The sequence below is a fragment of the Eucyclogobius newberryi genome, unplaced genomic scaffold (assembly GCF_026437365.1).
Source record: "Eucyclogobius newberryi isolate DKJ021-1_F unplaced genomic scaffold, fEucNew1.0.hap1 SCAF_20, whole genome shotgun sequence".
In the NCBI taxonomy this organism is placed as follows: domain Eukaryota; kingdom Metazoa; phylum Chordata; class Actinopteri; order Gobiiformes; family Gobiidae; genus Eucyclogobius; species Eucyclogobius newberryi.
Window position 1 is genome coordinate 18,428,331 of NW_027315835.1, and position 23,490 is coordinate 18,451,820.

The window sequence follows — 23,490 nt, forward strand, 5'->3', positions numbered from 1 at the left end:
ATCTGACCCAGTCTGCCTACTCCAAACCTTTATAATGGCTAATAGGTTCTTCTTTCCCCTATAGTTATGACCAACTTTTCTTCCTGATTTTGTATCTATCATTCCCTCCAGTCTGTGTCATGTAGGTGTAAGTCGACCTCCTGATATTGACTCATTATATATTAGTGTCATTTTGTTGATTTCTATCCATTTCTATCTGACGGACTGAAGAGCATCAATACTTCTGGCATGGATAATGATCCTGGGGCAGAAGAGGGAGTGCTGCTCTTTACTATTCTTGTCTACTTAGGTCTTTCAACTCACACTGTTTTATTACCAATATTGTTACTTACCAATATTGTTTACTGACCTAACCTAATACTGATGTGCAATTCCGTCATATGTGCAATTACTGTTGTGATTCATGTGCAATTACTGTGAAATTCATGTGCAATCTATGTGCCGTCGTGACACATATTCAAGTGCAATTACTGTCGTGATCACATGCAATGGTATTTATGTATTTATTTATTTGTCTATCGGAGTTTTTGTTTATAGGAGATCTTCTACTGAAAGTGCTTTTCAAACTTTTTAAACTTCCAATAAGTGATCTGTTCTTTTCTTCTGTATCTCCCTCTGTATCTACCTGCATTGCACCAATGAAATTTACCCATGTGGGACAATAAAGGAATATCTTATCTTATCTTATCTTGTTCATATTTTAATACCATTCATTTTTTGATTTGTGTTGCATTTGTATTGTGATTGTATTAATTATTAGCTTTTAGACAATTCAGTTTGGTCTATGAACTGACAGAAAGTAAATGTACATTATATAACTCAATATTTGTATTTTAAATCCACATCAGAAGCTCCTCCACACTTACATCTTCAAAAAACTCCTAAAAAAATGTCTTTTTACTTACCGTACTGCCTCTTGTTGTTTCTTTTGTGTTTTTGTCTGTTCTGAACTGTGAAGCGTCTTTGGGTGTCATGAAATGTCAATATTATGTCATTATTATTATTATTATTATTATTATTATTATTATTATTATTATTATTATTATTATTATTAACATTTGTAGATCATTAGCAATAAGATATCATTGTATCGTATTTTATTTCGATGGGTTTTAGTTCTTCATATTAGGGTCAGTCCTTGAGCTGCAGGTTTGTCATTTCTCTAGTTTTGTCCTTTTAGTCTCACATTTTTGTGAAACAATCCCACCATTTGTTGTGATGTAAAGTTGCTGAAAGCAGCTTGGGCTGATCCCAGAAGTGTGTTGTCGGCAAATCCCAAATTGCACATAATCAGATCAGTGCAAGGGGTTTGACAAATGACCAGTGACAGCCACTGGACCCTGGAGAATGGGAAGGGTCAGGGCTGGGGGTCAGAGGGCCACTTTTCAAAATCGCTCAATCGAAGGGCCATTAAATCCTATCTTTGTGTCATTTCTCTGCATGCTTCTAAAAATCGATACGTTTTGGATTCCTGTTGAGAGGGAATCTTCTGCGCATGAGAGATGAGACCAGAAAGGTTCCGGTCATTTGAAGCCAAAGGGTTGTGTGGGGAAACGGACTAAAATAAATTGGTATTTTACTTGAATATTCACAGTGTCACAAACATTTTAGAGCGGTTGCAATGATGACAAGAATTATATATGTTGAATTTGACCTCAATAATGTAATAAAGGAGTACATATTAAACAAATACAAAATCACATATGCTAGTATACATCACTTTAAAAAAATCACATGTATTCTATGTTTGTTTTATCTTTGATTAAAAAAAGCTAGGATATAAATCAAAGTTTGCCTTATGTTTCCTATCCTTGGGTCTTGACTTGGACCAGTGTTTTGTTATTGATGTTTAATACATTTAGCAGATTTAAGTGGTATAATATAAATCTCCATATCATTTCCATTTGTTCTTTATAAAATTCTGACCTCCTGCGTCGCTGTATAATTTTGGGCCCTTCAGAGGAAAATACTTTTTGTGGTCATTTTTCACCTCAATGTGCGTGTTATCTCATGTGTAAAGTATTCCGTCTCGAGCTTTGTTTTGCTACGCCTGCCGTCCACATTTCCATCACAAACATGTCGCCCTGAGATGTGACCCCTGTCTGTCAGTGCATGGAGAGAGTCTGATTAGCTCAAGTCCACTGCGACGCTCCCTTGTACCCGTGTGCACCACTTGTTTGTGTGCAGCGGTGAATGTCTTATTGAGGACCAGGCTTTTGGAATCTGCTGTCTCACTCTTGTGCACTTGTGCTTGGTTTGCGACACAGTCCAGTGCAGAAGGAGAGCGGAATCACTTGGCGTTTCGTGTGTCTTTTATTCACTCACTTCCTCTGCAGACGACCTTTTGGATCTTGCTGCAAAATCAATGAAAAAACTGTGATAGGGCAGCCACCTAAATATTTATCGGTGCTTAGGTCGTTGGTAGAAGCTTAGTCACAGAACGTGATCGATTTGTTTGCTAAATGTGGCCAGTTCTATTTATGTCGTTTGACTTTTCATTGGTATATTTGTGTGGGCTCATAAAAAGGTTCACTCTTTTTCCGTTTGTTAAATGTTGTAACTGTTACAATATGTACTGTAAAACAAATTGTTTGGAGCTTCAAATTAACTGAAAGGATTTACCATTCATCAAAATGTAGACAATGTCATGTTGTCTTATTTAATCTGCAGATAAACAAATAATGGTTTATTCAAAAGCAGTTAAAAATGACACATAGGGTAAAAAAAATGTATCCACAACAGGGGTGTGAAATTCATTTGGGCCGCGGGCCGAATTTGGAAGCTCAGGCTGGGTCGCGGGCCGAACATAACGTAAAACATAAAACAATTAAAAATATAAGAAATAAAGAGCTTTATATAGCCTACGCTGTTTTTGAAGCAATTACTGGATCGATTAAAAAAATATTATGATGAAAATATGAGTTTGTGAAATGTATTAAGAAAAACAAGTGTAATTTCACCAAAACTGTGCTTCAGTTTATGTGCATTACAACTTGAGAGTTGATCTACAGAGATAAACATTCAGTCATAGGTATTTGGAACAGAAAAATATTATATTTGACTTTATAACAAAATAAACTTCTCAAGATCTAAAAAAACATTTAAATGTACCAATTAACATTTCCACGTCTGTGTAGTTATCTGTAGTTATCTGTTCACCTGAACTGACTCAGCACAAAATACAAACAAACGTGGGAGCGTTTAAGCAGGTTAAGTTACCCTTCTGGCCTTGAAAATATAGAATAAGTGCATGAGCCACAGTGTTCCATCAAACCATACTCTTTTGTCGAATTTCAATGCTCAAGCTGAGCCGTGGGCCAAATATTATGTACAAAATAAAACAATAACAAATATAAGAAATAAATCGCTTTTTTACAGCCTAGTAATAGTTGTGGAGACTGTTGCACAAATCTGCAGCAGGTGAATGACTGAGTCCATATTCATGCAGCAACAGGAACATGGACTTTTGATGTGATTTATGATATGAAATGTTCATATCACAAACATGTTTCTGCTCAAACTCAATATGAGCTCGCTATTTTCATAGTTTAAGCTGATCTTAGTGACAAATGATTCATGTAGTGACTCAAATGAGTGCATTGTGTTTGTGTTCACAGTCACATTAGAGTGGACACAGTCATGTTCATACTTTATCACACTCTGACCTCTGTTTTTACCTGCGGCTGCTGATCTGTCCAGGTTTGTAGAGGATGTTTTCCTCAGAGCATCATTACAGACGCTCCACTTTTAGCACAACTCTAACATCCACAAAACCATCACACGTCTCTTTTCTTCGCTCAGACTTCTGCTCAAAAGTGTGTAAAGTGCGCAACGCGCGTCGTTACTCCTCAGCACTTCTTCCTCGGCAGTGCACACAACAGTGCAGCAGAGCCGTGCGGTGGCCACCGGCGGTATTGTGGGACGTGTAGTTTTAGCGATAAAAACGGTCACGGATGTAACCACGGTTCTACGAATCTTTTTTTTTTTTGATACAAATTTAAATATAAATTCAAAATGTTTGGCGGGCCGGATTAAAATGCCTGGCGGGCCAGATGTGGCCCGCGGGCCTTGTATTTGATACATGTGATCCACAATGTTGTTTTTAATTATCCTTTCAGTTGAAATCTATTCTAACAGTTTTTCACTATGGATTGCAATATTAATATGATAGCAGCTTAGTCATACTTAAAACATATTTTAAAGATGCACTATGGGATTCCTCCACCTCCATGAAAATTATTGTTTTGATGAATGTTCCAATCTGACCTCACCCCCTAACAACAAATTGTAATATAATTATCCTAAAGTCATTGAAGTTCCCATTGTTTTTTCTTTAGGGTGCCACTTAGCACCAGTGCTGGCGCAGCATTGTGAGTTCAAACCCAAATTTGCTGCATGTCCCTCCCCAGTCTCATCCCCATTTCACGCTGCACTGCACGAATAAATCTTTATAAAAGAAACAAGCAAAGAACTTGCCTTGGATTCAGAATGGATACAATATTTGAGGTCACCTCTCTGTCGTACCTGGAGCCAAATCAGATCAGAACGGTGCAATCAGATTTGTTTATTTATGTGCCACATATAAAAATCTCACACCTCAGACTTTTGTGCTTCCCTTATTGATTCTTCAGAAATCAACAATGTTTCTTTTTTCTTTTTTTCATATAAGCAGCTCTGAACTCAGGGATGTGAAAACTGTGACAAAGATCCATCTTTGTAAAAAATAGAGAGATGTAATTAAAAATATAGAACAATAAAGACATAAATATGTTATATGTAACTTTTCTCACTAAAACACTGTGTGAAGCAATGTATTTACAATATATTTACAATGAACTCTCTATTTTACTATGTTTGTTGTAGGGCTGTGCTCAATACATCATTATTGTGATATATCGGGTCAGACCTTTTGGCAATACGTGTATCGATACAGAGATGTCATTAAAAAGTGCCGAGTTCTACACTTCTTAACCTACAGACTGCAGCATCAAGGCTGAATTTGAAGAGCTGAAAATGTGTCTTAATCATAAGATAGTTGTATTCTGAGAGTGAGGACATTGTGAATATTCTAATGCATTTTGTTATTCTACTTGATCAAAACAAAATTTTAATAAACGTTGAACACAGGTTTGAAGTATTATAACCATGAATCAGGATGCGTATCGTATCAAGTTCTATGTATCGGGATTTGTATTGTATCGTGAGGTACTAGGCAATACCCAGCCCTACTTTGTTATGGTTTGGGAGAAATCGTTTTTAAAGTATATCTTAGCCATTCACAACTCACAAAAAACCTGATATGTACCTAAACATATAGTATAAAGAAAAACATACATTTGACAGAATTAAACATGAAGAATAAAGTTCACATTTTAAAATTGAAATGGTACGCACAAAAACATAATTTCCCATTGTGTCCCACCTGTCGTGCACTTTCAAATCCACCTGTTGTCTCGAGAAGGTCCGGGCAGCGCGGCCTCGAGCCCCAGGGGCGAGTGATGTGATACCCCTGCAGTGAGAGCGAGGCGTGGGTCAGCTCTGGGGGAGGTGGCACTAAATTAATGGCGACACTGCATTTTGGCGGTTCCCTCAAGGCCCCACCTCAAACAATCCCCTTTGCTACAAGTATACGTTGTGAAAAGACAGGTTCCATTGATGAAAGCAAGGGAGGGGTCCGGGCCGATGCAGGTGCAGGGGGAGGAAGGGGTGTTTTAAAGATCTGAATCGGAGCAAAGAGATGAACCGCGGGTCAGAGGACTCGGATGACAAACGGTGCAAGATAAAAGATTATTCAGATTGGGATGTGCAATTATAGCCGCTCGGGGACCTCTTTCATGCAGTTTAATTATCATCCAAAGGGCAAAACGTGAGTCTTTTAGATCAAGGATAAAGCCCCGAGGATGAACTTTGAATCATGTCGCGGTGTTAGAATCTAATTGCGTTAAGTCCATCCTCATTATATCTGCTTGACTTGTTAAAATCCTGTTGTATAGTACTTAGAGCGTGTACAATTGTATTCATCCTTTGAAAAGACCATTAAAATTGTATCTTTCATTTTCGGTCTTAAAAGCGTTTGATTGGATCCTTTGGGAGTGGATTTCTCCTTCACTGTGGCTCCTCTTTTTCTCACTGGGTCTGTCCTTGTCCAGGAGGAAAGGACATGCCGGTGATGTTCTGGGACAGCTTTCCATCTGCTGGGAATGTTAGTCTTTCCGCTTGCATATATTGTCTGATGACTGTTGCATTGTCCTTCGAGGTGCTGTTGTGAGTTTGGGCTGTACACAAATTAACAGAATTAGACTCCCCTAATATATTTTACGTTTAGAATATCACTGCAAACATAAAGGGGACATATTATGCTAAATGAATGTTAATTAACTTGAACTTGAACTGTATTTCCTCATCAATAACTTTTATTTATTTTTTATTTTTCATCATCACTGTATTGCACAAGTGTTCTGTAACTGAGGGTTGAGTGTTTAGAAATTCCTGTTTCACCTACCCCCTATCCCCGCCACAAGTAAGACAACATAAGATGATCCTTTATTCCATCCCTGTAATTAGTTGTGATTCTTTAAAAAAATAAGGCTCAGAATAGAGGGTTCAAAATGTCATTTAGCCTTTTTTAGAAAATAAATCAATTACATGACAAATGACAAACCGCTGCTTGTTACGGGGAAATGTCATTATGAAGACGGGAAGTCAATTAAACAGTTTTACAATGAACAGAATGTAAAATAATGATCTACTTACATATATTAGTTCAACACTAAACACTTGAAAAACGCATAAATGTCTTATTTAACATCTGATTCAATAGTAGTTAATAAATAAATAGGTCAATGAAAATGAGAAATGATTTGTTACACGTACATTTGTTTACCTTGTATAGTACATTGAAGTGTTTTTGACGTATCGTTACAAAATTATTTGCTATACATCATAAAATCATTAAAAGCCCAAGTTAAGCCTTGCCTGGGCTTTGGTTACATACTTCACAAGAACCAGCTTTAGAGGCAAACCACGCGTATTAACTTTATATCCTAAACCTGATCTGCAGATTTATGGACCTTAGCTGAGATTGTCACCTGTTGCTGTAGATATGTTTTTTTTTTTTAAATTGAGTGAAATGTGACGCCGTGTGATGTTCCCGCTCACTGAACACAGGGGAGGGGGGGCAGGTTAGCAACATGAACAGTGTGAGTCTGTGTCTGCGGCAGATAGAGCCACAGGGTCAGAGTATCGGCATGTGTCTATTGTCTTGGGCCGCCATTGTAGCAGAGGTTTAAACTTTAAATTCTCCAGAGACCTGCATGTGTGTGTGTGTGTGTGTGTGTGTGTGTGTGTGTGTGTGTGGAGGAGCCTAATTATATTCTGTAGAGTCCAGGATGACCTCCTCTGACCAGGCAGATGAGGAGAAGGAGGAGGTGCTGTTCGAGTGCAGTCAGGCAGCAAGACAACAACTGAACCATTTTTATTTTGCAACATTAGAACGTTTCTTTTTGTTGCACATGCGCCGACTGACTGAAGTTGTAAAAAGGAAATCTGAGAAGACCACAATGACCAACAAGTCATATTAGTTTCCTCCTAATCACATATATATCTCACAATGTAGGGTTTTTGATTGCAAACAGGATTTTCCTTCTTTTTCGTCTTAATCTTTGGTCTGAATCTTTATTAAGGCATGTGTGATGATCAAATTGTGATTACATAAATTGCTTTTGTTCAAACTGCATTCTTGAAAAAACTGTGAAAAACTAATTTTAAGATGGGAAAAATAAGAGTTTTGGCTAACACTCTATAATAACTATACCTATTCCTGCCTTAGTAAAGCGTGAACAAAGACTTAATTTATAGTGAACAAACAGTTGATTAAGAATGATTCATGCTTAATTACTTAACTAACCCTAAATACTGATCCTAACACTAACCCTAACTTTAATTAAGTAGTTACTAAGCCTGAATCATGCTTTATAAACTAAATGTTCATTATAAACTATTATTTTGTACCGTATTAAGTTGTACCGTAGTTATTATAAAGTGGTACCGTTTTTTTGTTTTGTTTTTTGTTTTTTCAACCAAAGAAACCAAACCAAAGAGTCAAACTTCTCTGTAGAAATGTACATAGATTATGCAAATTTCAACTCACACTATCATTTAAATTCATGCATAATTATTAGTTATAATGATCATTTCTGGTTGATGAGGTTATGTGCATTAAAAGGCTGTATACAAAGTGTTTCCCCAGCCCAAGAAGCTTTCTTAAATGTGTCAGTGATCTCTGAGTAGTAGCCTATGTGTGTGGTTGGACTCTCTTCATGTTTTTGGAGGGAAACTGACTTTCATTGTTTGCTGGTGTAGACGATAGCATCTCACGGCCCCACATTCTCCATCAAGAGATTTGGCACCATTTATTTTCTCAAAGCAATCATGAGATGAACATCAAAATCAATATACATATTTTAAACCAACACTGCCTACATTTTTAGATCTACCACATTTTTCACATGGTATAGAAATAACTTACATTTTATAATGCTGTGGTTTGTGTTTACGTATAATTTGCATAAGAAAGTAATAGTTGTATTAATGAATAAAATACAAATACAAAAAAATACACATCTGTTCGTGGTGTGCAGATGTTTTTTAAGCTTCAGCAGATATTGGATCAAATACAACCAACATTTTTAGACATAGCTGTTTAATAGAGCATTTACCACACAAAAAAACATCACAAACTTTTGGCGGCCAAAATATTGCCTGGGTCTTGACCGCCAAAATATCGGCCTTTGTATCGTGGCCCATTGTATCCAAATCAGGCCATTGAAATGTGGATGTGGTCGAGGGCCGCAACATCTGTCTTTCCTGTGGGCATATGTAAAACACCATATACCTATTGTCATTTTTGGAGGGATCCTGCTCCTTGTTAAGTTTCCCTCCAAACTGATCTGGCCAGTTAGAGCTAAGTGCGGGGGTTGCCGGGGGGGAGGGGCAGGGTGAAGACAGACAGGGGAGCACCTCTGTCTGACCCCCGACTGTGCTCCAAGAAAACATTAGCATTAGCATTTGCTGAGAACAATGAGCCTCATCTGGATCACAAATAGTATAACCAGGAGATGATGGTTAATTGATTCTAATGAGCAGAGATATTCCAAATCCTAAAAGGACTATACTGCAGTTATTCCATTGATCCTATTACTCTACTACTACTACTACTACTACTACTACTACTACTACTACTACTACTACTACTACTACTTCGCTACCACAAGTCCGATTGATTACTACTCCGACTGCGGTTGTATTCAAGTTCTAGAGGATGTTATCATTTCAGATGGAAGGGGAAGTCTCCAGCTCAATTTAAATTATAGGCATTCCAGATGTGAACTCAACCTAGAATATTGCAACCAACTCAAACTCAAAAGGGTTCATTTGTACCTCTGGCTGCATTCAAAAACTTGTGTTTTACCGGCTCAGTACACATTTTGTAATGCAACACTTTATTTCTTGACTGAATATGTTTTAATGTTTGATGTGTTTGTGAGTGTATTGTCAATGAATCATTTGTTTTATTACCATTATGTATTGGGCAACATATATAGTATGTTCTATAATGATATATATTATAGGCTATTGATAAAACCACCACTACCATATATTTAAATGAAAGAAGTTCAAAATGTGCTTCAGTAAAAGTACACATTTTGGACTATGTAAAGTACAACACATAAACGGATACAGTTAAACCCTGTTAATGACATCTATACATTGAAAATAATTATATCATTGAAGGCGACATTGAAGTCTGCTACAAACAATGAAAAGAAAAGTTTCCCTCCAAAAAAGACACAGACTGGCCTTTGCATATCAATCGCTCCCCGCCCACCCAATGAGTCCTAATAACACCAGTATATTTACTTTGCTCCATCGTGGCCAAGTGGAAGCTTTGTAGTCCAAATTTAGCCGTTAACCACAAGGGGAAACTTCTTGCACATTCTGCGGTTTTGCCTTCTGCTTGCCATCAAATATTTAAAAAGTCTGTTTACTCTAGCACTAAACTATTCCCTATGTGCGCTTTTCAAACAATGGAATGGAGAATATCATTGCAATGTGTTGACGCTGTGTCAGTCCCAGTTCAGTGACACTATCATTATCTGCTTTAGCTTAAGATAAGGCGCCGGTTGTGTGATAAAAATCTAATAGAGGTCACACTTTGGGAATTTAGAAAACAGCAGAATTTTCTCTTGAGTAAATATGTGTTGTATTTGGAAGAGTTTAGAGAAAGAAGATCTGTGTGTCATTCGACTCAATTGCAAAGTCAAAATTAATTACGATTATTAGTTGTTTCCTGAATCAGGCAAATGATGATTTAAAAGTGGCTCAAATCGAAATCTATGTCTTTTTAATGGAGATAGCACAAAGAACAGAGGGGACCATTTTAAACACCTGCAGCTTCTTCCCTCCATTTTTGCTAATGAAAAGTCCCCAGGGCACCCAGCTGTGACCTTTGACCTTAGACCCTATAATTAGGTTATATAGAGTTGCTGAATAGAAAGAGGGGGAAGAGATAGAAGAAAATTCAAAATAAAATGAAAGAAAACGTACAATTGTTTAAGTTATTTTTTTTCTTCTTAAAGTTGAACTATTAGTTGATGTTACTTTGCTCTTAAACATGTGTGTAGGATTTTGTAATGGTATTATAAGCAGTAATAGTGAATACCGTAGTGGTAATATAGCTGTACTATGGAGACATTAAATACATTCAAAAATGTTACACAATAGCAAAACTAATATATAGCTGTATTCACGATTACTTAGACCTAGGGATGTCATGATATAAAATGTTAGTGTTACGATTATTGTGAGATAAAACATCACAATTTAACGATTATTCACATTTATTGAGACTGACTGAACAACAGTGAAATCTTCCTGTGATCTATCATTAACATAGTCCTCAGGTTTGTGAGTGACTTTACAAAGTTTAACTCTCTGAAAGTTAAATGTAAAAAAACCCACCTTATTTTTGGTTCCTACGACTACACTCTGACCTGAATTATTACGAATGTTAATTAACCTAATCATCTTGACATCCTTACTTAGACCATGATCAACAACATCGAAATCTTAAATTTTCTTTCATTTCCTTAACCCTTCAGGGATTTGCTTCTCAGGCTGAAACGATGGGAAAATTCACACATATAATTTAATTTATGACAACATGTGGGTCCAATCTTGTTGCTGAACCTATATATGACATCCCAATGGAGGAAATTAAAGTCCAGTGGAGCTTTGAGACACTGGGGCTAAGTGATCTATTACATGTTTGGAAAAGCGTTAAAGATCATTCTGGGGGTGTCTTTGCATTTCCAGCTGCGTTTGCTGTCCGCCGCGTCCTGGCTTGTGTTTATCCGCTCCAGGCCCCCCTTACTCTTGTATTGGATTTCCCACTGGGTTTTACACCGACACACAGCCACACAAGCTACAACAAGACAAACAGACTTGAGAGAAATGTTGCTGTCACACAAACAAACACGTACACAACCGGGACCCTGAGAAAGTGCATTGAGAGGGCCGGTGTCAGTTTACACATGCGTTTTCACATGAGGGCGTGCTGGGTAAATGGGAGATCTGACCACGACTGGACTCCACAAGCACCAGGCAGATCGCAGAGGTGGGAATGGAAAAACCTGCTGGTCCCACTGACTCATCACAACATGGAAAATAATGTGGTGGAAATGGAAACATCTATCATAGCATAGCATAACAGTAATGAAACCGTAGAACGCTAGCAACAATGGCATTCAAATAGTGATATATAGAAGAAATAACTACTTCAAGAAACAATTTGAACAGAAAAGTCCAGGTTATATTATTCACCTATGTGAAAACGTTTGGAAAAGAGAGATGGTCCCAAAAAAGAGCCCTGAGGTACCCCAACATACTATATGGTACAGCGCCTCAAAGCTGCATTGTGTTACCTGAAGATAATGAGTAGATGATTGTTAATTAGTTGGATCACTTAACACATTAAAGAGAATATTAGCTTTTGTATTAGTTTACAATGGGCTTAGTAATAATAGAAATAGTTTGGCCGGATACTCAGCATTAGCATTGAATGAAGTTAATCAAGCCATAGCCAGAACAGCATGGGATCAGAAACAAAGGCCCCGAGGAACTCCAACCCTTCAATTCAACAAACATTCAATTAGATGAAATGGGGGGATTAGTGTTATCTAATTTACTTGTCAGTTCAGCACACATTTGGAGAAGTACACAGGAGTACTTTAATTTGTGTTGTTCTGTTGAATTTGTAAATGCAATTTGTAAAAAGCCTCACAATTCTTTATCCTGTGACTTGTTTGTGTGACTTTCAAATCAAATACAATTTCTGTGTATAACGTAGTTTGCCTCATTTATAATTATTCATATATCACTGCAATTGGTTTGACTTGTATTAACTTCATTTAGCAAAGTGTAAATTGCTTGAACGGCTCGTTAACGTGTACATTTGTCCTCCACCAGCTTCCCATGCCTTCTCTCACTGAACACAGTACTATTCTGTGTATTCATATGTCTGTGATACGGAAACAGCCAGATTAGGAGAGTCTCCCGACGAGGTTTTAGATCTCATTACTGCAGATAGATGAGTCGATGCAGGCAAACAAACACTGGTCATGTCAGATCATCTGGATTAGCAGTCAGGTGCCATGGGAACGTGCTGCGAGCTCTGGGAACACAGTGAGGCTCAGCTGGTTTCAAGGGCATCTCGTGTCAAAGATTGCACCTCATCATCAGCACTTTGGAAGGTGTGTGTCTTTTTATCACAATATTGTACATTTAGAAAAGGGTTTGGAGGGATTATTGTGCTTCAGGGTTTTTGTGTCAGCGGCATAATAGTTTATAATAATTATTGTTTATCATGATATTTCCTGTAGCAATATCACCCGTCAATAATGATTGTGAATACAGTAGATACGTTCCACTCTGAGTTGTGTTGCAGTTCCAAGCCCAGAGAAAGTGGTGTTGAAAGGGCATCTGGAGTAAAATCATACCAGACAAAATGCAAAAGAAGGAAAAGAGGAGCTAAAAAAACATGAGATAGCAGCTTTAATCTTATATTCAGAGACAGATTTAGGAAACAGCTGGTTTTGCAGCAAAAGAAAAACCTGGAATACCCAAGGTCAGTGTAATTGAAAATATTTAATAATAATATTTTTTTCTAAACTATATAAGACTCATAAAATAAATTCTGACGAGATGCTAACTAGCCGCTGAGGCCAAGAAATTGCCAACAAAGCCGTAATGTCCAGCTTCGTGTAAATATCTGCCTTATACGTGCATTTGATAACGGCTACAAAATGACTCAAAAAATTCAGTTACACGAAAACATTTACAGTTGAGCAGTCGAGCTTGTGAAGGACCTCTTTGTATCCGAGCGCATGTTCAGTGCGAGTGCGAGAGAATGTCAAGGTCCCATAAAACAGTGGTAGCAGCAGACTGTCACTACACCGAGCACACGCACACATTAAAGGACGCCGTGTGCACAGTAAACACAGCGAGCGCTCACAGACACATGCAAACTCTTGTAGGGCCTGTTTGAAGACGCTCTTATTGGCGGGGCGGTGAGAAGAGGGGGAAAGGGGGTCCCGGGCCAAGCTGTGGGAGAGAGCCTGCTTCAGCGGTTACAGTAAGAGGACAAACAGACTGAGTTTCGTTACAGTCAAAGATGGCATTGTTCTGACGAGGAAGGGAAACAGCGGCTTTGGGGTTTCACACACTCAAAAGGAGTAGAGTGCCATGCGAGATTACAGCCCTGGTACATGCATAGAACATCCGATTTGATTTAATGGGGAGTTCATGGCACAAATATGTTGAGCCAAGGTTGAAAGGGCAAAGTTTAGAGTCTTCTGTATTATTTAAGATAAGATAATCCTTTATTGTCCACACATGGGGAAATTTCGGAGCGCAGTAGATACAGGGAGAAAGGACAGATAACTTATAGGAAGTTTAAAAAAATAGAATAGAATTAATAGAAGAACTCTTATAAACAAAACAAAAAACTCTTATTAACAAAACTCCTCTCATATCTTAATAGGGAATGGAGGAAAAATAAAAAAAATGAAATAAAAAAATAAAGATAAAAATAATAATAAAATAAAATAATAAAATAAAGTAAAGTAGAAATAGCTAGCATAAGACTAAATAATACTAATAGTAATGGTAAGTAAACAAAACACTCTTATTTACATCAGTTGTATGCACATGAATATGGCCTTAATTGCTTGTGAGTACAACAGTAATTGCACATGAATATGACGGTATTGCACATGGTTAAGTCAGTATTGCATGTGTTCAGGACTAGCAGTGTTTGTTATACAGTCTGACAGCAACAGGAAGGAAAGACCAGTGAAACCTCTCCTTCACACAGCGAGGGTGGTGCAGTAGTAGAAGTAGTAGAAGATGTATGTAATGTGAACGTGTGAATATGGATCTCGGGAACTCTCTGGAACTATTAAGTAGTGAAGAGTCTGAGTCTAAACTGCCTGTAGTGTAAAACTGAGATTGAGGGCAGGGCAAGATTGGTGGCGTTCACATTTTTCATTGTAGATCCCGTATACTTAAAATTGAGACGGACAGAATTGTCTTGTCAGATTGCAGATTTGTTGACCTGATTTATTGTGGATATCTCTGTAATGAATGGTTTTATCTGCATGAAACAATACTGGCACAAAGTTCAATGTCTTTTCTCTCTGTGTTGTAGAATAAATTGAAGTTGCCCAATAGTTGCGAGAAAAGGCTGGTAAATACTGAATAGTTTATATTTCTGTCATTACCAGGTCGACATCATCTCTGTCAGCAGAAATGAAATTGAAAAACAAAAACTATTCACTCACAAAGGCGTGATCATTGTCAGGTGAAAGGAAATGAATGATGTCTTGAATAAAAAAGGGTGTGGTATGTATTATATAGTCTAGATCAATATTTGTGGACTTTCTATTTCAGATCATCTTTTCCAAAAATACTTGCCGATTCCAAGAGTTATCAGTCTTTGCTTTCCTTTTCTTTCTTTTTAATTGAGAAAAATAATCAAAAACAAAACCGGATAAAAATAGATATAAAGTTTAAAAAAAATAAAATAAGAAAATAAGAAAGGGATGGCATTCAAAAATAGAAAAGGTTAAAGCATATAAATTGAGTCCAAAAGTGTGTTTTTTTCTCTCCATATTGCCTATGTTTTGATGTCGGTCCAGTCTTTTATTGTTGGTGCGATCATCATTTTTTTGTGATAGCCTGGCCCTTGGCATTATTAAATTCTAAAACATTAACACAACCTATTGTCTCCACGGTTCTCTCTTGATTTATTTGTCCTTTTACAAAACTATTTAGCCATTGTATTCATGCATTCTGCTTCAGCATTGTGGAACTATAATTATTATCTGTTTGCTTTTGCTCATGACACGTCTGAAACTACTTACTTTTTACATCCATTACTAACACAATAACTAACCCATTCATAATTCTCTCTGTGGGTTTCCCTGTAGTCAGTCTGTGCACTTTAAAGTTCACTGGCTTTAATGGCTGTGCGCTTAACAAAGCCTGCTCCTGCCTCAAACAATAAAGCAGCTGGATTTCTGCACATGTGCCTTTGTGCTGCGGTGAAGCCTTGTCATAACTCCATCAGAGGTCCCAGGAAGTCCTGGCCTAGCACACGCATGTAGCACCCTCAGAGCCACTGACTCAGAGAGATGGATGACAGCCATTGCACAAAAGAATATTTGATTTGGTTATAAATACTAGCGCATGAAAGAAGAGCCCAGCAGGATGGCAAAGAGCGTCAAAAGTCAGAGGGGACATATTCTGCACCTTCATCATCACGAGACATTACAACAGGTTAGACCCAATGACATCATCGTTCATCCAATGCTGGTATGCATTTGGAAAGAGCCAACATTCTTCAAGCTATTATAATATTTCAAATTTGTATATTATTAAAACATTTCAAATTAGATTTTTGCCATGAGGTGAAAACCAGTTAGTTATAGTTTTAGATGACTACTGAATTGTTTGTAACTACATTTCCTTTCTTTATTTAACTATGTTCTAATGATCATGTTACAGTATTATTTATATTTCTGATTATCATTTATTTCTAATACCTTTTTGCGTCAAGCTAAACCAGATCTTTGTGACACTTTGTGGAATGTTGGGCACTGAGGGTCTGAACCAGGCTAATCACACAAGCACTTGTCAGGGGACACTTGGCATGTGCTCGCGTAATTTTATATTCAAAAGAAATATTACATCGAAAAGTATTTGAATCTAAATGGTCTCTGTTGTACTCTTTACATCCATAATAAAGTTTCTACAATATGACTTTGGCATCAGAAGGAACATTGGCAATACTGGTTATTATTCAAATTATATACTACTGGTGGTCCACAATATAGACAGCACTGAGGTTTTACAGTACTCAAGTAAAAAAAAATTTTGGAAATGTTTGCAGTAGACTTAAAACACAGTGCATCATGACAACATCAACTAACCAACATCTCAGTCTTATTATTAGTATTATTTAGTCTTATGCTAACTATTTTTACTTTATTTTATTATATTATTATTTATATTTATATTGTTTTATTTATTTATTTATTTCCTCCATTCCCTATTAAGATATGAGAGGAGTTTTGTTAATAAGAGTTTTTTGTTTGTTTATAAGAGTTCTTCTATTAAGAGTGTTTTTTTTAAACTTCCTATAAGTTATCTGTCCTTTCCCTCTGTATCTACTGCGTTGTAACACCGACATTTCTCCATGTGTGGACAATAAAGGATTATCTTATCTTATCTTATTAGAGCTTGGAGACCTGTTTTCTAACGCTATATTATAGTGTCAAATTATCAAAAACCCTTTGCTTTGTAATTAATCACGGGGCGGGCTACATTGAGCTCTACTTCAGCAGACAGTTCTGAAGACAATGAAGTAATTTTGCATATTGTCCCCCCTCCTCTGCGCCCCCGGAGAGAGAGAGAGAGTGGTTTAAAGTTTCCAGCGGCGCGCTCTGATTGGCTGCTCAAGTTTTGGCGTTGGGGGATAAGTTGAGTGCGCTGCGTGAACCTGGCGCACATCAGCCGCACAGAGCAGAGGCAGGATCTAACGCGGAGGGTAAGAGGATACATGAGTATGGATTTTATCAGAGCTATAGTGACTTTATTATAGCAGTGTTCTGTGCGTGGTTGAGCTTTTCTGGGGGATTATCCATTACGCATTCCTTCACTTCGCTCCGCTCTCCAGTGAAGATGTCTGCGTGCGGAGCCGCTTGGATTTACGCATTTTGGATTTTATTCCTCATCTGTTTTGATGCCGCCATGTCGTACTATTCCGAGGACCAGTGCAGTTGGAGAGGCAGGCAAGTACTTTTAATATTTGAATGTGCGTTTGTGACTTTTGTAACGCTGCACAGGATTTGTCTTTTAAATAAACGTTGCTTATCCGTTGGTCCGACCCCTGACCCCTAGAAAGGGACAATGCTTGCTGGAGTGCAACGTGTTTGGTCTTGCCATTACGATGCAATTAAAATGTTTCAGGAGCTTTAGGGTGATTGGCCCCTGCAGCGTCTGTCGGCAGGAGGCACGGACTGTCCAGACAAGCAGGAGACGACAGGGTTAAAGCTTATGCACCGTGCAAAAAGCGCTGTTTGTGGGGCTGAAGTTCATGTTTCATATGCACATGTCAACTCGTTGGACGGAGCAAGGATTTTCAATCAAAATGTTTGGATTGGTGAAGTCATAAACGGGGGACATGCTTTGCAGAATCACCAGTAGGCGGCGCAATTTAATTCAACTGATCTCTGGTTAGTTATTCGATTGATATCACGTCCACCATGTCATTCAGAGAAGAGATAGGCTTATTTCAAAATGTTACTCTTTTTACTTAATCAAAGTCATGCTGATATTCAGAGTAACCATTGGAGTACGTGATTTAAAAAAGCTATAATGTCTAACTTCATTTTTCTCCCCTCCACAGTGGTCTGTCCCAGCAGCAGGGCAGCGTGGAGCAGATTGCCCTGCACTGCTCGGAGGGTACCCTGGACTGGTTGTACCCTAAAGGGGCACTGCACCTCACCTTGTCCCCCCGTCTGCCCTATGTGGCGGTGGGACCCGGGGGCAGTAGCTCAGGCCTCATCACCGCCTGTGTCAAGCCCTCAGAGCAGTTCCATGGGGCTCAGCTGTACCTGGAACGGGACGGGGTGCTGGAGCTGCTGGTAGGAGACCGCCTGGGTACCTCGGCTCCGCCCCGGGTTAGGTGCTTTAGCCGGTTACCAGGGGAGAAGGTGGCACTCTTCCTCCAAGCTACTCCTCACCAGGACATCAGCAGAAGGATCGCGTCTTTCAGATATGAGCTGAGAGGAGATTGGAGAGCACAACTGTCAATGGACTCCAACCAAGTGACCAGTGAAGGTGAGTGTCTCATCAGCAGCCATTTTGGGTTGAGGGTCTTTGGGTTGGTTATGTATTAAATGGTTTATTAATTAGAACTTAATAAGAATAGTTTCCTCTCACTTACACCCTTTTGGGCGTTCAAGTCTCCTAATGTGCAGTGATTTCCCTTTTCATTTGCAACTAACTATAGATGCCCCTGCTGGTGTTTTTGATAATCTTCTTTAACTGGATTAAGAATTATAGATGGACATTTAAACATCACGTGATTATCTACGTACAGTAAATGCTTGTAATAGGAAAGGCATCTGTTGCTCTTACCTACGCCAATATAACTAAGCAATTTTCATTATTATCCATACAAACATCTATATCATTCATGAATTCTAACACAACTGGAAGTGATCCTTTTTGGATTTCCCCAAAATCCAACCACAGTTTGTCCATTTTCAAAGCAGCTCTGTAGATAATTCATAAGTGCACAGTGCCTGGAAGGATGTGGGCAAACTTCTCCACCACCGCAGCCTGTGGCCTGAGGAATGGCTGCTTGGGATTCAAAGGGGGCTTCGACTAGAGTGAAGTGGAGGGAGGATGGGGCACAAAGACACAGTATGTGGGGGTGCGCTTTCTCTCCAGTGTCCCGGGCCTCTTTCAATGAAAATTCTGGGATTACTGCCATCTCCTAGGAAACCAGGGGGGGTTAGCCTGTGCCCAGCTGAGATGCTCCAATCTTTTGTTGGGGCTGGGGAGACTGGTCTGGAGAAGTGCACCCCTTTAGTCAACCCCTACGCTCCCACACACAGTACTGAGACTAGGGAGGAAGGAATCTCATTTATCAAGTTTCTCAGGAGGGCGACCAAGAGGCGGCAGGAGAAAATGAACTTTAAATAATGCCACAATTTAACATTTAAATCCATGGCTTCAGCTGGGTCCACGTTTAAAATATTCCTTTCAGATAATTTGTCAGGCTTTTGGAACATTTAGGGGGAACTTTCTCAGTTGTGGTTTTCTTTTGAAGTGGCCTCCCCTTCTTCTGTGCTTTGATGAGGTGTGACTGTAGACACCCAGGAAGGCATTGGGACAGTGGGATAGGACGAGGGGAGGGAGGGCTTTTAAATTGTCTGTTCAGGAAGGATCTCACACCTAAAAACTTCACCGCTCCAACTATAAAATGTAAAATGAAAAGTAGCAGCTGCAAGTTGAGACTCTGTGGTTGGTCTTTCCTGTATAGAAGAGTCTTCGCTATAGAACAGATTCCTTTACATTGATCTGGACGGGCAATTAAACGAGGCTTAAGCTGTAGCATTAGCATATAGGTGTAGCATTGGATATTGTACACGCTTCCTAACGGACATTTCCTCCTTTTTCTTGACAGATGCCTGTAGACCATGCAACAACACAGAGATCTTGATGGCTGTGTGCACTAGCGACTTCGGTAAGTCACCTGAAATGTTACTGTCACACTAACTAGCCCTGTCACTACTTCTAAAAGGATTACCATATTTTAAAAAGACCACCAAATGAAAGGCGTAATATCAAATTAGGAGCTACAAATCTTCTGTTCTATAATCAGCGCCTTCAAATCTTCTTCTCAATAGTGCAAAGGTGAAAGGTGAAATAGCAGATATCCACATCCCCTAAAACTTTAGCGAACCCACTCAAAGAAGGTACTCTAGTTGCCTAATCCAACCATCCCACCCTCACCCTCCCAATTGAGACAGGTGGACTAATCTGATTGAGATGTAATGGGAGTGGGGAAAGGTTTAGCTCGCAACAAAAGTTTGGATTAGTTGGGAATTTAAAAGCAGCTTTTCACTAGAGTTTGGAGTTGGTAAAAATGGCAAAAAATATAAATAACTTGAAGGTAATTCAAAGCACTTTCTTTAATTGTCTACATTCAAATATAACCATAGGACTTTTTAGCACCGTGTCAGATGTGCAGAGAACCCAATTTGACATTTTAATGATATTTGGACAGAGACAAACGTTTGAATCATGTCAAAATCTACCAACAACACCTGATCCTCATCTTCTTTCCTCCGCAGTGGTTCGTGGAAACATCCGCTCAGTCGAGGAAGACGATACGTTACGAGCAGCCGTGATCAAAGTCAGGGCCATCCGAGTGTTCCGGCAGAAGTACACCCTCTTCACCGGCAACAGTCGCCTCACCAGCCAGGGCGAGATCCGGACTCTGCTGCAGTGCGGCGTCAAACCAGGACCCGGTAGTTTCCTCTTCACGGGGAGGGTGCATTTCGGCGAGGCCTGGCTGGGATGTGCTCCTCGATACAAAGACTTCCAGGAAGCCTACCTCAAGGCTAAAGCTGCTCAGCAAATACCATGTGAGCTGCCTATAGACTGAGATGCACAAGGGGGAAGTTGTGTGTCCAAAAACAGAAGCAGCCTGCGTTAATGGCAAGGCATAAACTAGCCCTGTCCCGCTAAGAGGATGCAGTGTGGCTAGAGAATGGTGATGCCGGCCCCAGACCACTGGTTCTAGAGGAAAGAGCTGTGTTGGTCGGTCGTCATTTTGGTGCAGTCAAAAGAGCTCTTTTCTTGAACTGAGACAAGCCACTACCAACCTAAAGAACTCTAGACTAAGACACGTTACACTGTTAGGAGGTGTCTTTGCTCTAGGATCTAAGTGGCTTCAAAAGGCCACGTCTCGTTTAAAAAAAGCCTGCATAACGAGACTGGAGTCGGTTTCAGTCTTAAGTTAAAAGAGATTAAAAAGGTTTTAAAAAGGAAGAATTTGCACTGATTTTAAAATCCAGAATGCTGCGAGCACTAAAACCAAATAAAAAGCAAATGTATGTAGCATAGTAGAGACATTGAGTATTTATATATCCAAGAGATGGACATTTTTCAGAGGAATCCTTATTTTGCCAACGTATGTAATTCTATAAATAAGTAGAACATTATCAAAAGTGAGAATACATTTGGTAATAATCATATTTGAATAGATTTGTGAAAGCGACTTGAGTTCAGTGCCAAAGTTGTTACTCTATATATGAGATATATTAAAATGAAGTAAAATGCTGTAGTATTAAGCCAATTACACTGGACAGAGCATAATACATGTAATATGCATTTAAATTTCTTGTAATTGATTCATGTGTTAAGTGCACTATGTCTACAGGGGTCCATACCAAATGTCTTTTTCAATGTCTTCAAAGCATGCACTGCCATTGTATTATTATTGTATTGTAAATGGAATATGAATGTATATATGTGAATAAGATTCTATAATGATTTAAAACTGAAAAATCAGTATTGTATTATATTTCTATGATGTGTTTGTTCAAATACAAATTATGACATACTTTAACTGTCGCAAGTTCTGTTTTTGTTTCTGATTTATCATGGAAATTTCACACATGCTAAAACAGCTTTCCCTAACCTTGGACGGCTCTACAAGTCTGCATGCGTTAGGATGCACTTGTTATGAACTTGTAAACGTTTCTCAGGCATAACTCACCTCGATTGTCCATAAATTAAACGGTTGAAGCCCTAGGACAAACAAAACGCCACAGTGAGAGAGAGACACAGAGATTTAAGTCGTGTTAGGGCCCCGGAGGCTGTTTTGACTGAGACTTAGTGAAAATAAAAACACCCAGAGGTTGGAATTCTGTTGTCCTCCTCTGCCTCCTCCGTTTTCGGGATTCAGGAAGTCATAAATTCCTATTAAGGGAGGACTGTGACGGGAGAGTGGAGCCGAGGTGCCACACAGTCGCTGGCCGTGTGCACGACAGGACATGGTATTTATTTTAATACTTTCCTTGACTGGATTCAATACGGACAATTACAGTTTGTAACAAAAGTGAATATACAGGAAACCTAGGAAAAACACAATTGTTCAAAATGGGAAGGTTGCTAGTTTCGTTCCCTCCCGGTGCAGTTGTGTCAATGAGCCACTTATGTGTGTTCATTTTTACAACAGAAAGGGATCTATACAATACATTTCCCCTCAAAACTGTCAATCTCATGTGAACCTGTAAATAGTTGCACCACTGATATGATAAAATGCAGCACCTGTTTTTCTACTCCTACAAATCCAAGCAGAACCATGTACGGTGTGTCCCTCACCTCCATCACATTTACAACACACTGTAAATCTGTTGGAAAAAGAGCAGCTGGGGAAATGAACATGGTGTTTTCGTAAAAGTGCCACAAAAGGACTACTCGCTCTCCCGTCCCAAACAGTCCGTGGGACAGTGTTCTACCTCTGCTCCAGTGGCTCCCTCCAGGCCTCCCCAGCTATTTACTGCTTCAGTGCTTCTTTAAAACGTCCTATAGCTTTGGGGGGCCCACCGCACACCCCTCCTCAGACCAACCCGAGCTGTCCATCGGAGGTTAGTGCAGCGAGAACGATAAGGCAAGACAAAGGGTAGTCGAATTATACCCCCTGCCCCAATACATCATGTGCCAGAGGGACAATGAGACACTTCCTGTATTGTTGTGACTACTCAGTGACCCCGGCCCTCGTCCTGAGTGCTGTGTCCTTGTGAGGGAAACGCACTAACAAGACATGGATGATTTAAACATAAACACTGCTTTTTAGCAACAAATAAAGACTGCTTTTGGGAATAGGTAAATACGTACTGTTTGTTTTTACAGAGTAGAAGGTAAACACAAATGGTTTCAGAAAGTAGATTTGGACCAACAAACATCCGTTTGCCAATCATCAAAGATCAGTTGGTACATGGCCAGTAAAAACCTGGTAACTAGAATAATCTTAAAAATTAGATCTGATTTTGGGTGTGTGTTTAATGCACAAGAGAAATCTGATCATCTGATCAACACCAGTTGACAGTAAATGTTGTATTTGGAATACATTTTATAATAACTTTGCAAATGTGTGAACAATCAGAAAGTAACCAGTTTACTCACATCTGTTCACATTTCAATAATCTGATAACTCCAGAAATCAGATTATGATAAGATTATTGATGTGCTTCTACTTACAATTTTGAGTAATACAATTATAGTTATTTGTCCTATAACTTATAATAATTATTTCCTGGCCAAAATACCGTCATACTCATGTGCAATTAC

General features: G+C 38.9%; 1 protein-coding gene across 1 annotated transcript; it reads left to right on the top strand.

The window, feature by feature from the left end:
- Positions 1 to 17,156: 17,156 nt before the first annotated feature.
- On the top strand, positions 17,157 to 21,763 carry metrn (meteorin, glial cell differentiation regulator). The gene is made up of 4 exons (XM_072456397.1): positions 17,157 to 17,408; positions 18,026 to 18,459; positions 19,814 to 19,873; positions 20,484 to 21,763. The coding sequence occupies exons 1-4, from the start codon at positions 17,299 to 17,301 to the stop codon at positions 20,795 to 20,797; spliced, it is 918 nt and encodes a 305-aa protein (XP_072312498.1). The 5' UTR covers positions 17,157 to 17,298; the 3' UTR covers positions 20,798 to 21,763.
- The last annotated feature ends 1,727 nt before the right edge of the window (positions 21,764 to 23,490 follow it).

What these genes read in the sequence shown, in the direction of transcription:
- metrn (XM_072456397.1), top strand. Translation starts at nt 17,299, where the DNA reads ATGTCTGCGTGCGGAGCCGCTTGGATTTACGCATTTTGGATTTTATTC. An exon ending in CAGTGCAGTTGGAGAGGCAG is followed by an intron (nt 17,409 to 18,025) that starts GCAAGTACTTTT and finishes TCCCCTCCACAG; the next exon opens with TGGTCTGTCCCAGCAGCAGG. An exon ending in CAACCAAGTGACCAGTGAAG is followed by an intron (nt 18,460 to 19,813) that starts GTGAGTGTCTCA and finishes TTTTCTTGACAG; the next exon opens with ATGCCTGTAGACCATGCAAC.